A 16252-nucleotide genomic window follows, 5' to 3' on the forward strand; every position below is an offset into this window, starting at 1 on the left:
GGCCTTTTCATCACATCATAACATAAGTAATTATATTTTATATCTCAGATAAATATTATTTTGATAAGTTCCAATGAATGGCCCAAAGTCTCAGTGATTTTTAAGTTAATAAAGCTTACCAAGAATAAAAGATACCTTGAGCTAAGTAACAGAAGTGATTCCCTAAAAAATGAGAATGTGACAAAATTCTTCTTTTACAGTATTTAAGATAAAATAAGACTTCATCTGGAAAAAATGTGGCTTTAGGTTATTAAAGCTTAAAATTCCATTGAGGCTTTTGGGACACCCTTATAGTGTGGTAGAGGGAGGGGGAGGGAGGAGGTGGTAGTAGTAAGAGACAAGTGCATCAAAAAGAGGGAAAGAGGGAAAATTTAAATTGATAAACCAAGGGAAGAATGTCTTATGGCTGTAAAGTAATGAGATTTTTAAATTTTTATTTTTGGTTAAAAGGCCTATATCATTATTATAAGGGTGTCCCAAAAGTCTCAGTGAAGTTTTAAGCTTTAATAACTTAAAACCACATTTTCTCAGATCAAGTCTTATTTTATTTCAAACATGGATATTTAGCATATGCTGTAAAATGTTTGAGTTACTAGCTTAAGTATACTAAGGGACAGTCCATCCACATCAGAGCTACTTTGGTGTTCTTTTGGAGTTTGTAGACCTATAGGAGAGTGTTATAAGGCCAAAACAAACCTTCTTTTCTTCAATACTCTTATGCCTTTCCTTAATCTTAAAGTATTATCTATGCATATAGATGAAGTATAAATATGAATTGTACAAGAACATTTACTCTAATACTATGATAGGTCTGTGATTTCACCAGTGCGTACACTTTCTTTATCTCTATCACCCTTCCATATCTTTTCATTCTGTGTGATTTTTGTCCACATCTTTCCATACAATCTCAGTAGAAGACCTACCCACAATTCTAGTAACATTCCTTTTCCTTCTTGTCTTAAGGGGACCAATTGAGCCTAAAATCAGAGGTGTAAATTTTACATCTGCAACATCCACAGTGTTTAGAGAGTTGTGGCAGATGGGGATTTAAAAGAGTCCTGAAGTCGAAGCACTGATGTTAGACTGTGGTGTAATAGCCAGCCCACACCTCCTGGGCTACCAGCTTAGAACACTGTACTTCCTTTTCAAATACCTAACTAATCATCACTCCTAACAATTGGGCAGGAGGAGACTGCCAGTAACTCATGTGAGTAGCCAGCTTTCCGCCTCCATCTCTCCTCTCTGACCCTGTTCTCTGTCAACAACGCAACCATCTGCTGCTATGGAAAGACAAGACAGAAATCAAAGTTCTCATCAACTGAAATTGACAACAGTGGTTAAATGTTAGCATTTTATTCTAGCCAAGAGCACTATTTGAACAATGAGAGATATGAAAGTCTCTTAGATAATTTGTGGTAGGGGCAGCTAGGTGGTACAGTGGATACAGCACTGGCCCTGGAGTCAGGAGGACCTCAGTTCAAATCCAGACTCAGACACACAATACCTCCTAGCTGTGTGACTCTGGGCAAGTCACTTAACCCCAATTGCCTCACCAAAAAAAAAAAAGATAATCTGTGGTAGGGGTTCTTAAACCCTTTGTGGGTCTGTTAAAGCCTATGAATCCTTTATCAGAATGATATTTTAATATGTTTATATTAAAATACAGGCTGTTCCTAAGCTTAAAAATACACCAAGACTTTAAAGGACACCTTATATATAAGATTAAAAATATAGTTATAAAAACAAATTTAATTAACAAACCACTGGTTAAGAAATCATGATCTATGGTGTGATAATTATAATGGCTTACCTGCACAGAACTCTTTTCAAGTTTTTGGATCAGATTATCCCAACGTTGGGCAAAATTTTCCAGCCATGCTTCCATCTTTTGAGCTACTGTCTTGTTCTTCAAAGCTGAGAGGAGATCCTGGCTGAGTGAACAAAGTTTGTCCATTGTTTGTTTCTTCATTTCTAGCTCTCCTTTTAAAATCTGCTTAAAAATAAATATTAATTAGGTTACATAACAGTGCCAATAATAATTTTAATAGTGTATTTATATAATTCATGTTTTTCAGAGTGCTTTTACACATTCTTATTTTGGTTAAGCTAAGTACATTACAAGAAAAAAAAGCTCATATATCATGTATATGCTTATAAATATATAAGCAGTGCAATGACCATGTAATCAGAAGTCATAAAGACAAATTCAGGTTGTTGTATTTTATTACTCTGTGGCCATAGGGAAGTGATTCAACCTTACTGAACCTCATTTTTTTCATTTGTAAAATGAAGATAATAATATATACACCTTCTATCCCAATGGATTTTTGGGGAGACGGTCTTTGAAAACTTTAATTCACAATATAAATGAAAGTTACATCTAGGTAATGAATCACCTGATGTGATCACATATATTCAAAATTGCACTTACCTAAGTTATAATTATGTAAAGTATGGTCATTTGTTCCAGTAAAATGTAAGTATGCACTGCAAAATCAAATAATGCAACCACTTCAGAGGATTCATCATTTGCACTAATCAGGACCTGGCTGTAACATTACCAATAAAGTCACTGCAATGGCTATTTGAATAATTATCATCTACTGCTGAGGTTATAATGGAAGTGAATGGAAAAAGAATTTAAATACCACTATGTTCCAAGCACCGTGCTTATGAGACAATAATATGACGAAACAAAAGTAAATAATTGATCATGACAAACCTATTTAGGCTTTTAGTGTGCTTTCCTATTTCCCCCCAACATACACGCTTTCTACAGCCCTTTGAACTGTGGAGATAAATGGCATTAATTCCATTTTCTTGATAGACAACAGAAAGTTTAATCAATTTAAAATAAATGGATTGAAAAATTTTCTGTCCCTGCTTTATTTGCCACATTCTATGCTAAGTTATTTCTTCATATCTTTTGCAGACCCCAGGCATGCAGTCTTACTATGATTAACTACATTATGATAGTAGAAAAGAAAGGCTTGCTTTTGTGACTTTGAATCTCTCTCTTTTCCTTCTTCTATGTCAATCCTGGCTATAATCAAATTATGAAGGTAATAAATATATGCCCCCCCACTCCGCTGAACCACCACTACTTGCCTAGAAAAATGATGTCCATCTTCTTATACAGACACTAAGTTGAAGAAACAGATTGATCTACATTGGTGGAGGGAGTTTCCTCATCCAGAGTTTCCTCATACTAACGAAATCACAGGTACAGGCCTAATCCCTAGCCTATTGTCATTGTACTACCTCTAGTCACTCCCTTGTGCTGTGTGGAAAACAGATAGGTCATTTTTTTAATGAATGAATGTTGCAGTGACAAAGAAAAATCATTGAACACTCCCCTCGTATTTGCCCTATTAGTAACTCAACTTGACATAGACCTATATTGGTTAGCAGTGAACTATATTTTAGAAATGAACTCTATTGTCAATGATAATTTCCTTCAAAGTTCAGGTTAAATACCAACCTTCCTACAGGAGGGCCTTCTTGGGGTCCTTTTTGTATTCTTTTCCTTTATTCAAAATAGAATGTATTTATATTGCATGTATTTTGTTTTTTACTTAGCTGTGGACTTACTGTTTCTCACTAGTATTTGGTAGGCTCCTTGTTGCAGAGACTTTTGAATTTATAGCTTAGTAACTCCAATGCCCAATACTGTACATGACATTGTAGGAATTTCAATGCTTACTGTTGCTTGTCAAATTTTAGCCTTCCTTCAGAATCTGCTTCCTTTGTTTGTCTTCACTTTGTAATGCATTCTTGTTCCTTAACATATTTACTAAACATTATAAGGTGCAGAATATATTTCTCTTGGATTTGAATTTCTTTTCTGATTTTCTTTTTACAAAATATATGAGCTATTTCCCTACTCTTCTCTCCCAACCCTAACCAGAAAGTAAACAGACTAGAAATCTACAATTTAGTCTACTTAAATCCAAATGGAAAGTACTGGGCATATGTGAAACTAGGAAAGGCAGGAATAGTTTGATGTTAGCATATTGACTTATTGTTTTGCTCAGCACAATTTTTGCCCTTTCAGAATGTTGAAAGCATGCACAAACAAGTAACAAGGCAGTATAGACACAAAAGTCTTCCATATTTTACTCCACACACATTAAAGAGATTAAAAATGACGAACAGTATTAGGTTAGAAGGTAATACAAATTAATCGAATTGCATATTTAATTAATTGAAAATACTTCAGAAAGAGGAAAAATGTCATCCTACATTAGAATTATGCTTAGGGAAAATTACCACATTGCTAATTTGGGTGCAAAGTAGCAGTGTCTAAGCAGTTTTTCTTATATAACCTTTGATCCCAAGAGATTTAATGACAAATTAAACTAATGCCATGAGATGTCCATATATACACATATGTATATGAACCTAAGCACTTAATTATACACAAAGAAATATATACATTTGAAATGTATTATAGAAAATTAGCTTAGATGTTAAGTCCCTTTTAAATTTTTATATATACAGATTGCATATCTAATTTAAAGTTACATTATATTCATTATAATAACACTTAGAATAGTACTTATTCTTTACAAAATATTTTCACATGCATTATCTCATGTGATTAACACAAATAACCCTGCAAGCCAGACATAAATCTCCATTTTACTGATGAGAAATAGTACATTATTGTGAAAATAATACTGGATACAACATAATAAAGAGTCAAGAGACCTCCGTTAAGATACTGGATCTTACATCTATTAGACTTGGGAACAAGTTACACAACCTCTCTGAGTTGCAGTTTTCTCTTGTTTGTAAAAAAAAAAATGGGGCAAAAATAAGTGTAGTTCACTACCCCACAGGTTGTTATGAATGTCAAATGAGATAATGTATTAAAATGCTTTGTAAAACTTAAAGTGCTTTATAAATGGCAATCATCAACACTATTAATTATTAATAATGATTATTATCAATATTGCTATTATTATAAGGATAAAATAAAAATTATATTCTCAAGCTAAAATCCATGAGAACACATCCACATCCCAAGCACTGGGATTGAAATAGTCAAGGCAGGAAGCTTGCTCTACTGACTACTTGGAAATTCATTCACTCATTCATGAATTCAAATGACACGTATTGTTCCTCACTGATCCAACAATATCATGAACATACCTGCAGTTAGACCCTGAGAGACGACTGACTCATGTGGAATTATCTCTTTATGTTAACAATTCAAAGATTGTTCTTCTTAGCGAGCATACTACTGAATATTTCCCTATAGCTCCTCATGAGGAAAACCCCTTCTCAATAGTATAGTTCCTTGTCTAATCATTATCCCACCAAGAGAAAAAAAAAATCAATATTGGCTACTGAAACATATTATATCCACTTTCACTCCAACATCCTCCAATACTCACAGTACTATTAAAGTAGAAGTGGAGAAAACAAACAAGAATCCTTTCCCTCCCATCCAGAAGTATGCTTTTTTTTTTAGAGGAATGCAGAGAGAACCTTAAAGGTTCATAGTAATATTATTTAAAATTAAATTATGTAGGTCATAGGTTAACAAAAAACCTAGGGTTATCATATTGCATATTGCTATGTGTGTGATAGGAGATGGTGACAGATGGTAACTGTTTTGGGTCTTGCATTGTGACTTATTTTAATGAACATTAAATTCTTATTCACTGCCTTAGTCAGCAGGGAAATATTACCTCAAATTCTGGACCAGCTGTCAAGTTCTGTTAATTAGCTTAAACAATCAAGTGGCAAGACTTATACAAAACATATTTTCACTTTGTTCACAGGCAAGGTGACATAATTTAAATTTGATCTATATTGAGAAACTATTGAAACATTAGTGGTAGAGAATTTTAAAAGTTCCTACTGAGAAAATAGAGATCATCCACTCTCAACTGTCTCTTCTAACTCTATTCCATACCTCAGTATCCTTTTACACCATCCCTCCCTCTAGGTTCCTTTGCTCTAGTCTCAAAGGGAAGGATATTCTTCCTCTTTGACAAGGCAAACACCTCTACTCATGCCTTTGATTCTATCTTTTCCCATCCATCTGGGAGTTTGTTCTTTTGATCATACCCACTTCACGTTATCTTCAATCATTTCTAATTCACTAGCCTTTTACCTACCATCTACAAACATGAAAGGGTCTGTCATGGCCTTCAGAGAAACCTGATACTCCCTCAAGCTATCATTGAATATCTCTTCTTCTTTACAAAACCAAACTCCTACAGAGTCCTGTGAATATTTCCCTCAAACATTGCCTTATTCTTACCTATTCTCTTCTCTGCATCTTTCAATCTGTCATCCACTCCTACTCCTCTCCTGAAACTGTTCTCTTCAACATTATCAATGATCTTTGATAACAAATCTAATCCCCTTTTCTTAGTCTTTTTTAACCTTTTAGCATCTTTTGACACTGTTAACCACCCTCTACTCTTAAATATTCTCTCCTCCTTTGTATTTCAAGACACTATTCCCTTTTTACTCTCTTTCTACCCATACGACAACTCTTCAATCCTCTCGGTTGTGTCATTATCTAGACTCTGCCCTCAGTAGAGGTTATCCTCCAAGACTGTGTCTTGGGTCTTCTGTTAATCTATTTCTATTCTCTGTCTTGTGGTGCTGTTATTAGCTCCCATGGTAGCAATTATCATCTCTAAGTAGATGACTTCCAAATCTGTATATCCAGTTTTAATCTCTCTCCTGAACTTTAATCCTGCATTACCAACTCCCTGGTGAACAGGCTTGATTTTCAGTTCAATTTATCTACAGATATCTGGAGAGATTCACCATCTATAGGAAACACTTTTTCCCTCACTCATAACAGTGAAAATATTTTGGAGAGTATACATCTCTCTGTCTCATTACTTGTAAATAATCAAAGGGCTATCAAAGTTCACTCCATTGTTATATATTTAAAGTAATACCACATGAATTTGATATTCACATGGGAGACAACTTTTGGAGAACTTTTAAGAGAATATTCTGCTTTACCCAATCAAAAGAAAATAGTCAACATAGATCTTGTATTTTCTATATCTTTTAATCTATTGTGTGATTGTGAAGATGCACACTGCTATAGAATTTATAAAAGCCTGCCTATTTCCTTCTCAGAGCTTACTCAAAATTTTCATAAAGCAAAGGTCTACCTATGTAACCCTCACTCACTAAACTCCAAGGGGTCCCTATCACCTCCAGGATCAAATACAAAATCCTCTGTTTGACTTTCAAATTCTCTGAACCACTCTCCAGTTTTCTTCTACCTTAGTTTCTGACACATGCTCCTCTGTTGGACTACACTGGTCTCCTGGCTGTTCTATGATCATGATTCTACATCTCTTGACTTAGGGCATTTTCTCTGAAAATGTCTGGAATTTTTTCCCTCCTCATCTCTGCCTACATGCTGCCCTGATCTCCTTTAAATTCCATCATCTACAGGAAGCCTTTCGCAACCCCTTTTAATTCTAGCGATTCCCCTTGTTATTTCCTATTTTAGTATATATTTATGTGTATATACATATATGTATGTATGCGTGTGTGTATGTGTTTATATGTGTGTGTATGTATACATATATACAAACACACATAAGCATATGTATGTGTGTGTGTGTATATATATATATACACACATACATATACAGCAAGGAAAAGAGGGAAAGTCTTTTGCTTCTTTTCATATCCCTAGCATTTAGTACAGTGCTTAGCACATACTAGGCAATTAAGAGATGTTTATTGATAAGTTGAAGGTTGCACAGAGGTATATGTAGATTGTTATCATAAAAATGTAAAAAAAAGAGAATATAAATAAATATATAGATCATTATTTTTTTTAATTCTATGAGTCATTTTCATAAAAAATGAAGTTTGAGACTTTAAAAGTTCTTAGTAAGTTCCTCTATTTCAGACAATTTAAGTATAGATTAAATGGTACTTTTAAAATTGTGTTGCTTCCTGAAAAGACCTCTTTTGTGTATATTTTGTTGAGTCTAGGTGATATTTTCCTTTTTCTTTTATTCAATGCCTTTTCTACTTCCAAATAAATGGTCATTTCCATTTTTTTTTTTTACTTTTTTATTTTCCTCCTTCCATGTCATTCTTAAATTCTCAGGGGATAATTTTGCTTGATTGGACTCTCTCCAAATTTTTTTAACCTTTTTTTTTAGTCCACTGCTTTTTGGTTTTCTGTGAAATGATGTTGCTTGTAATCTTCCACTATTTTTCTCTGTAAAATCTTAAAAATTACTTTATTTGGAAATTGGAATTTCCTGTGGTTGCCATATCTTCCTGTTTAGCAAAGAGAACAAGATTTTGCTGGCTAAGAGAAGTATTTAGAGTGATTTGATCAACTTATTATTACATTATGTAGTTAAAATTCTTTAGAAAAGTTGTTATAATCATTATTGATGACAATTCCTCCATCTACTTTTCCTTTTTATCAAAAAGCCTAGGTAATAATTGTTTAAATTAAACAATATACTTTTTTATTTATTGGATTTGTAAGCCTCTGGCTTCTCTCAAATTTTCCACTGAACTATGTTTTCATATAAAGCTGTGTCTATCTATTATGTATCTAGATATAGATATAGATCTATCTCTATATGTACTTGCTGCTGTCCCTCCTGTCTACCTTTGCACTGAAGTAATTTAATATCAAAATGTATATTTATTTCATTTAGTAGATCATAGAATGTTCTTTGTAGAATTTCTCTACTTTCTTATCCTCTTTAACAGATTTTCTGCACATGTTTAATCTATTTTCATGGTGGTCTTTTTTTTTTTTTGCAAACATTTATCAACAGCACTAAAATACAAGGCAATCTAGAGTCCCATGAAAAGATATTTCTTTTTTCCTTAAGACAGCTAATAAAATTGTCTCTATCATCTCCTCTATTTGCCTCTCCAAATAGAACCTTGAGTCCTTCTTTTATTCAGCTGCAAATTTCATTTTCCTTTTAATGTTACTGACATGATATAAATGGCACAAACTAGAGTTGAAGTAAGAATAGGTTTGCAGCTCACAGACTTGGTTTCAAATCCTACCTTTTAACTTATTAACAATTCCTATCTTAACAAGTCACTTTGATTCAATGGGTATATAGGAAGTGCTTAATAAAAGCTCTATCATGTATCTACCTATCTACTTATCTTCATTTTTCATCTACCTGCATTCTCTTCAAATAAAAAAACTAAGAAGAAAGACCATGGGTTAGTTTCCCACTTTCAATATATGAATCAATAATATCAGGGTTCTTCCCTTATACCTTTCTTTTTTTTTTTTTTAGGCAGTTGGGGTTAAGTGACTTGCCCAGGGTCACACAGCTAGTAAGTGTCAAGTGTTTGGTCTGTGGCCGGATTTGAACTCAGGTCCTCCTAATTTCAGGGTCGGTGCTCTATCCATTGTGCTACCTAGCTGCCCACCCCCTTATATCTTTCTAATCAACGTGGATTAGACAAGCTTTGTCCTAAAAGGTGACAAAGTCAGGACTTGATTGGCCTGGAATACAGCAAACGCCCAAGCTGGTGTTCCCTAGTCTTAACTTACTGGTGACCTATGGCTGTATTGGCATGGTTCCTGGTCACCAAGGGTATAAAAGTCCCACCTATGAAGGGTCAGTCCCCTTCAAACTTATTAAGATGACAGAAGACTATGAAAGTCACCACATCTATTCCTTTGAACTGATAGGAACTCCAAATGGAGAGGAGAGGGATTGTGCCTACTCAAGTACTGGTCACTGCATCCTTGTTACAAAAGAGTTATATAAAGTAAATATCTATTTTTTTAACTTTTCAATGAATTATGAATCCTTTATTTCATCCCACATCAAAACTGAACTAATAGGGTATTGTTGTCAGGCCAGGCTCTAACATTGTGATAACTTCTTACTCTATAAAAGAGAATTTGACACAGGGGAGGTATAGGGATATGGTGTAGTTTAACTTTTTTTTAATAAGACACACTTTTAAGTTTAATCTGCATTATTCACAATAAAAACAATAAATCAAACTGATTTGTAGCCTTTGCTAATTTCCAAGCCTTTGCTAATTAAAAACTAACAATGAAAATTTATCATTGGCTCTTGTGAGCTGGATTGACTTAATATTAGCACACCTCTGGTTATAGATCTCTTGTAGAAGTCAATTAAGGAATTATATTCCTCATATTGTTACTTGACAAAAGTTATACACACACACACACACACACACACACACATATATATACATACATATATGTATGTAAGGAGATAAAGATGTAGCTAGATCTTAGGAATCATGACAAGGGTTGTGAGAATAATTTTACTGATTGAAAGAATGTCAATGCTATTAAACATGTAACAGGAGTTTCAATTCAAAATATAACAGAACTTCCTACTTTACCCTTTCAATACCACAATATAGTTTTGATTGAAACTTGAAAGTCTTACTTTGATGCTCAGGACAGAGGAGGTGGCCATAGGTCTTAGAGATCTGGAAGCAGTGTGCCATGCTCTTACAGTTTGCCATATTGAAAAGTCTCCAAGCATGGGTCCAGTGATGAATGGTATACCTCAGGGGTTTAGCCAGAATCTCACTGCCAAAGGGTTAGCCACAAGGTAGATTTTTCTTTTGTTTTGTTTTATTTTCTGCAGGAAATCATTAAATTTTCCAAAAGCAGGGTTTTTTCTCTGTCTTGGTACATGAATGACTTGAATGAATGAAACCATTTATTTCCTGAGAATGGAAGGAACATGGTTTTAAACATTCAGAGCCCATCAATAAATTGTGAAATATCTACAGAGTAGTTTCCAGAATGTTGTGACTTATTCAATGAAGTATTTTATTCATGTGCATGGAACGGAATAAGGTTTAAATTATAGTGGCAAAAATATATGTTAACTCTTAGGAAAGATTTTTTAATTAGCATGGCAAAGTAGATAGAGAGTTAGCTTTACAATCTTAACAACCCAAGTTCAAGATTTGTGATAGGAACTGGCAATGTGACTTCAGAAAAGTCACTTTAACTTCATTGCCAAGGGGTAGGGTCAAGATGGTGAAGACAAGGCAAGGACTCACATGAGCTCTCCCAAATTCCCCTCCAAACAACTTTAAATAAACCCTCAAAACAAATTCTGAAACAGCAGAATCCACATAGGGATGGGGTGAAACAGTTTTCCAGCCCTCAGACATCAGGAAAGTCAGCAGGAAAGCTCTGTTATACTGGGGTGAGGGTAGAATAGACTATAGCACAGGCCTGGCCCCAGCAAACCAGGAGGAGGTCTTGGGGTAATGGAATGAATAGTGACAGCAGCTGCTTCTACAGCTGTCAGCCAATAGATGGTAAGAAATGACAAGCAGGATGCTTTCAGAAAAACCTGGAAAGACTTACATGAAGTGATGAAAAGTGAAATGAGCAAAACTAGGAGAACATTACATACAATAATAGCAATATTGTATGATGATCAACTGTGAATGACTTAGCTTTTCTTAGCAATGCAATGATCCAAGACAATTCTGAAGGTTTTATGATGAAAAATGCCATGCAACTCTAGAAAAAGAACTGATGGAGTCTGCATGTAGATTAAAGCATTCTTTTTTAAACTATATTTTTCTTAGTTTTTTTTTTAATTTGGAACTCAAAATTTAAAAAAAAGAAATGTCAAAATTGTTTTACATGTAATTTTGGAAAAATAAAACATTAAACTCAGTGTCCTAGGTACTGTTCTTGGGCTACAAGTTACAAAGCAGGTGCCAATATGCATGGTTAGTGGGAGTTTCACCATTTAGAGTTCCACATTCTGGACAATGAAATCATAGGTTCAGTCAAAAAAAATCACATCTTAGAATAAATTATTCTAATGATGAATAAATGGGAAAACTTTCTGAATAAGATGCTCAACATGCTCATTAAAAGACAAGTACAGAAAGTGAAAACAGTAGTAGATACCTGAACCCTAACATAAAGGTTTCATAATTCGGTGAGACTAGAATTATAAGAGCTAAAGCACAGAATGAACTCAAGCTTATAATAAATTTTAAGGGCAGGGAAGAGAACCTTTTTTATATGAAAATAAGAAGCACAAAGAAGAAACAGGGCCACTGCATGAGGTAGATGAAAGGTGATAACAATTGATGGAGAGTACACAGTACAACTAATTTCTTGTTTTCAAGATTCAATTTTCAAAGTGAAGAATGTCTTCCTGACTTGGGAGAATGGAATAAAAATGGTAAATAAAAAAAATTGAAATCCAAGACAAGTGAGATGACAAAATTACATTTCAGAAGGAATTAAAACTAGCCATTCCCTTTGTCTGTTCCCCCTCTCCCCTGCCTCCAAAGCTTTTGTTTTCAGAACAGGTGTGTATAATTTATTTTTATCTCTTTACACTAAAATGACCTGAAACTCGGTGTTTACTGGATTTATTCATGTAACCAAGACCTGGTTTAAACTCTCTCTAGCTGAAGGCCTCTGCCATTCTTCTTGTGATCCCTAAAATAAGCCACAATTACATTTTGCTTTGAATTTTCCCCAGGTGAACAGGGGATAGAGTTAGAAATTCCATAGAATTCCTCTGTGAACTAGTGAAACAATTACCTTAGCAGCCAATTTTCTGTCACATGTAAAAATCTTTTCAGAATTTAACATGTCTATATCTAAGAATAAAAAAAAACAGAAAGTATTCAGATTAAAAAAAAAGGTAAAACAGAATTTGGCTAGAGATGGAGGAAATTGTATTAATTTGCTGATTTTCTTGCCAAGCTCAGTTAATTGATTTTTCCAAATAATTTATGGCTATTCATATATACCTAAGTGTTAAATCATATGTAGATTTATAAAATATATGTATGTGTTAAAATATGCAAAGATTTTATTACTGACATTAGCTGTTGCCTAAATCTAAATGAAATGTTCTTTCATTTCAGAGTTCTGAAGCATAATACAGAGTGAGATTTTGAGGTCATTGTTCCTATTTCTAAAGCAATTCACATATCCCCTAACAAACTGCTATGTCCATTTAAATGGTGAAAATTAGCAGGAATTTCTCTACTGAGTGCATGTCCTGGGTACAGTACATACTTACTTTCTAGCTTTACCTCATACTACATGCCCTCCCCGGCCCCGAAATACAATATTTTTACCAAACTAAATTATCTGTCTTCCATACCTACTTGGTATTTCTCACCAAACCTGTTCCTGTTCCAGATATTACCTATAACTAAAACAAAACAAAACAAACAAACAAAAAAAAAAGACCACCCCATGACACACATTCACTCCCACACAAACAGAAACTTAGTGAATTTTGAAAATTCTTTGAAAGCTTAAGACAAATTTCATTTCTTAAAAGAATTCTTCCCCATTACTTCTAGTGAGGAATGCTTTGACTCTTTTCAGCCATCATCCAGGAAAGCAACTCCTCTAGAGAAGAGGAGAGATACTTCCAACAACTGCCATCAATGGGGCAGCTGAGCCAGCCTAGCTAAAGCAGTAAGATACCCTAAGGGAAAGACTGCAGGCAGCATGTGCCACATGAGTCAAAACCCCTACCACCTCCAGATATTGATTAAATGTCACCACCAGGTAGAGGCTGCTGTCCTTCCTCCTCAGTAGCCACAGCTTTCAAAGGCTCAGAAATGAAAATTCTTGATGTTGAAGTCTTTAGATTCAATATCAAATGGTAAAACATCAAGAATGGTTAAGGTTTTATTAGTGGGGATTATTAAAGAGTTGCATTATCATATGCTTTCCTGCTGTATAAAGGCAATGGGACCTTTCTATCTGACTAAAGCTAAAACTTCCTATGAGTGTTCTCTCGCCTATTAGAATGAGCTCGTTGTGAGGTCTTTGCTTTCTCTTGTACCCCCAGCGCTTACAATTATGTTTTATATATAGTAAGCATTTAATAAATGCTTTTTTATTCATTCATTCATTTACTCTTTCATTTAGTCTAATGCACTTATGTATTATTTTGTATTATAGTAACTTTTGCATATTCATATTTACATAACAGAAGAGACCTTGGACAACATCCCAAACAAGGAGTATCACCTTTTCTTAAAGACCTCCAGTCAATGGAAACTTTTTGAGATATTCTGCTTTTAGAATAGTCCTGTATCTCTGGCTTGGATAAATGATTTAATTGGCATAAGAAATTCTGGGTCAGGAAATCTAATATTTGAAACTTCCACTGGGACACTGAGAGCCAAATGATTTTCTAAGAATCATATAGTCGGTACGTGCCAGAAATAAGTGTTGAATTCCAGGTTTTCTTCAATCTAAGACCAGCCCCCATGACCTGACACTCTTCTGATCTCAGTGTTAGAATGAGCATACTTTCCAGCTCAAATTTCCTGCACAAGATTCTGGTTATTCTCTTGGATCATGGTCTTTTCCTACAGACAGCTTTTTCTTCGTGGTAAGCTATAGTGAGAACGTTAGATTAGGAGCCAGAAAACCATTGGTTCGAGTCTCATTTTGAACATGAGCTATATGACCAGGGACAAGTTACCTTCTGTTCCTTTTTCTCATCTGTAAAATGAAGACTATAGTACCTTCAACACAGTGTGGTTATGAGAATCAAATGAAAAATCTAGGCAAAGAAATTTGCAAATCTTAAAGCATCACATCAATGTAAGCTATTGTTACTTATATCATAATTGTTATTATTAGCTCCTTAAGTGTGGCAACTGAGTCCTGAAAATTCTAAGGTCAACATTATGAAGTAGCAACCAAAAAAGCCAAAGCAGTCTTATACTTATAGCAATACTTATATTCACTATTCACTATTCAGAGGAGAGAGGTGTTAGTCCCACTGCACTATGTCTTGTTCCAAACAATCTAATATCTTCAGTTTGGGGACTGGGTCAATTCACACTTTAGGCTACATATGTAAATAATACTAACAGCTGAAATGTCTATGTTGCTATTAGGTTTACAAAAGCTTTTAAGTGATTTCATTTTAATATATCCAGATAAGGACCTGGATTGTAGGAAGACTCCAAACCATTTTATGTGAAGATTAAAAAAAATCTAGGGACATTTATCAAGTAGAATATAAGTTGTAGGGAAAATATTGTTTTTATTTTCAGAATTTTGAAATGTTCTCATGTAGAAAAACTTATTCTGCTTGGTCCAAAAGGGCAGAACTCATGCCAATGGATGGAAGCTACTTGGATACAGATCTCAGTTCAATAAAAGTTAAAACCTCCTTTCCGTTTCAGCTTTGCCATAAAAGAAAGAAATAAAAAGTGAATTTTAAAATACTAGAAATCTTTCAGTAGATTCTGGGTAGTTACTTTTCAGGAAGGCTATAGAAGGTAATTCATGCTTTTGGTATGAGTTGAATTATATGACCTGTGATGATCCCTGCAACTCAGAGAGACTCTATTGTATTGTCGTAACCATAATCACTATAGAAAGACTATTCAAATAGCAGACAAGAGTAAGTAAAATTCTGAGAACTTGACAAATAGTTGGCATTAGGGACAGACCCCACTCAGACTGACACTCAGATAGTTCAGGCTCGGTGATGGGATAAAATAGGACATTTGTAGATTATTCAATAATTAGGAAAGTGAGGTTTATTTAGCCATAATATAGAAAGGCTATACAACAAGGATACAATAGCACTTGCAGCCTCACTCATCCCCATTTAGAATAGCATCAGGTAAGCAGGGCAGAGGGAGTTACAGTTGATAGATAGAGCGCTGGGCCTGGAGTCAAGAAGAATCATCCTTGTGACTAATCTGGTATCAAACACTTATAAGCTGTGTGACTCTGGGCAAGTCACTTAACCCTGTTTGCTTCAGTGGCAAAGCACTCTAATATCTTTGCAAAAAAAAAAAAAGGAAACCCAAATGGGGTCATGAAGAGTGGGACACTACTGAACAAGAGCAGAGCAGGTGGGCTGATTCAGGCAATCTTGGAACATCTGCCATAACTGAAGGAAAGGCTAACTTGCATGGGAAAGGGGTTAGAATATTCTTTCAACAATAGTTGGCATTGGTCAGAGAAAACTTCCTTAGACATGTAGATCCTGAACTATCATGTTGAGGAAGCAATTTGGCAGAAGGAGGAGAACAAATTTTAGCAGAGTTTGAAAAAAAAAGAAGGTAAAAATTTGGTACATTAGTTGGCATAAAAGAAGAGATAAAAAAAACAGTTGGGACTGAGTTCCAAGGGATCATTTCTTAAGATTATCTTCCATAATAATAGGAATATCCTAGACTTTCCCTGTTAGAAGTCTAATCTGCATTATCACATCAATCACAATTG

General features: G+C 34.5%; 1 protein-coding gene across 1 annotated transcript in view; it reads right to left on the reverse strand.

Annotated features, from left to right (window-relative positions):
- The window catches only part of DMD (dystrophin), a 2133690-nt gene that overhangs the window by 1549059 nt on the left and 568379 nt on the right, over positions 1 to 16252 (reverse strand). Inside the window, exon 15 of the mRNA XM_027841994.1 lies at positions 1811 to 1990. Within this exon, the coding sequence (XP_027697795.1) occupies positions 1811 to 1990 (180 nt within the window). The remainder of the gene's footprint in view (positions 1 to 1810; positions 1991 to 16252) is intronic.

The sequence above is a fragment of the Vombatus ursinus genome, unplaced genomic scaffold, assembly GCF_900497805.2.
Source record: "Vombatus ursinus unplaced genomic scaffold, bare-nosed wombat genome assembly UNPS02004827.1, whole genome shotgun sequence".
Classification (NCBI taxonomy): Eukaryota; Metazoa; Chordata; class Mammalia; order Diprotodontia; family Vombatidae; genus Vombatus; species Vombatus ursinus.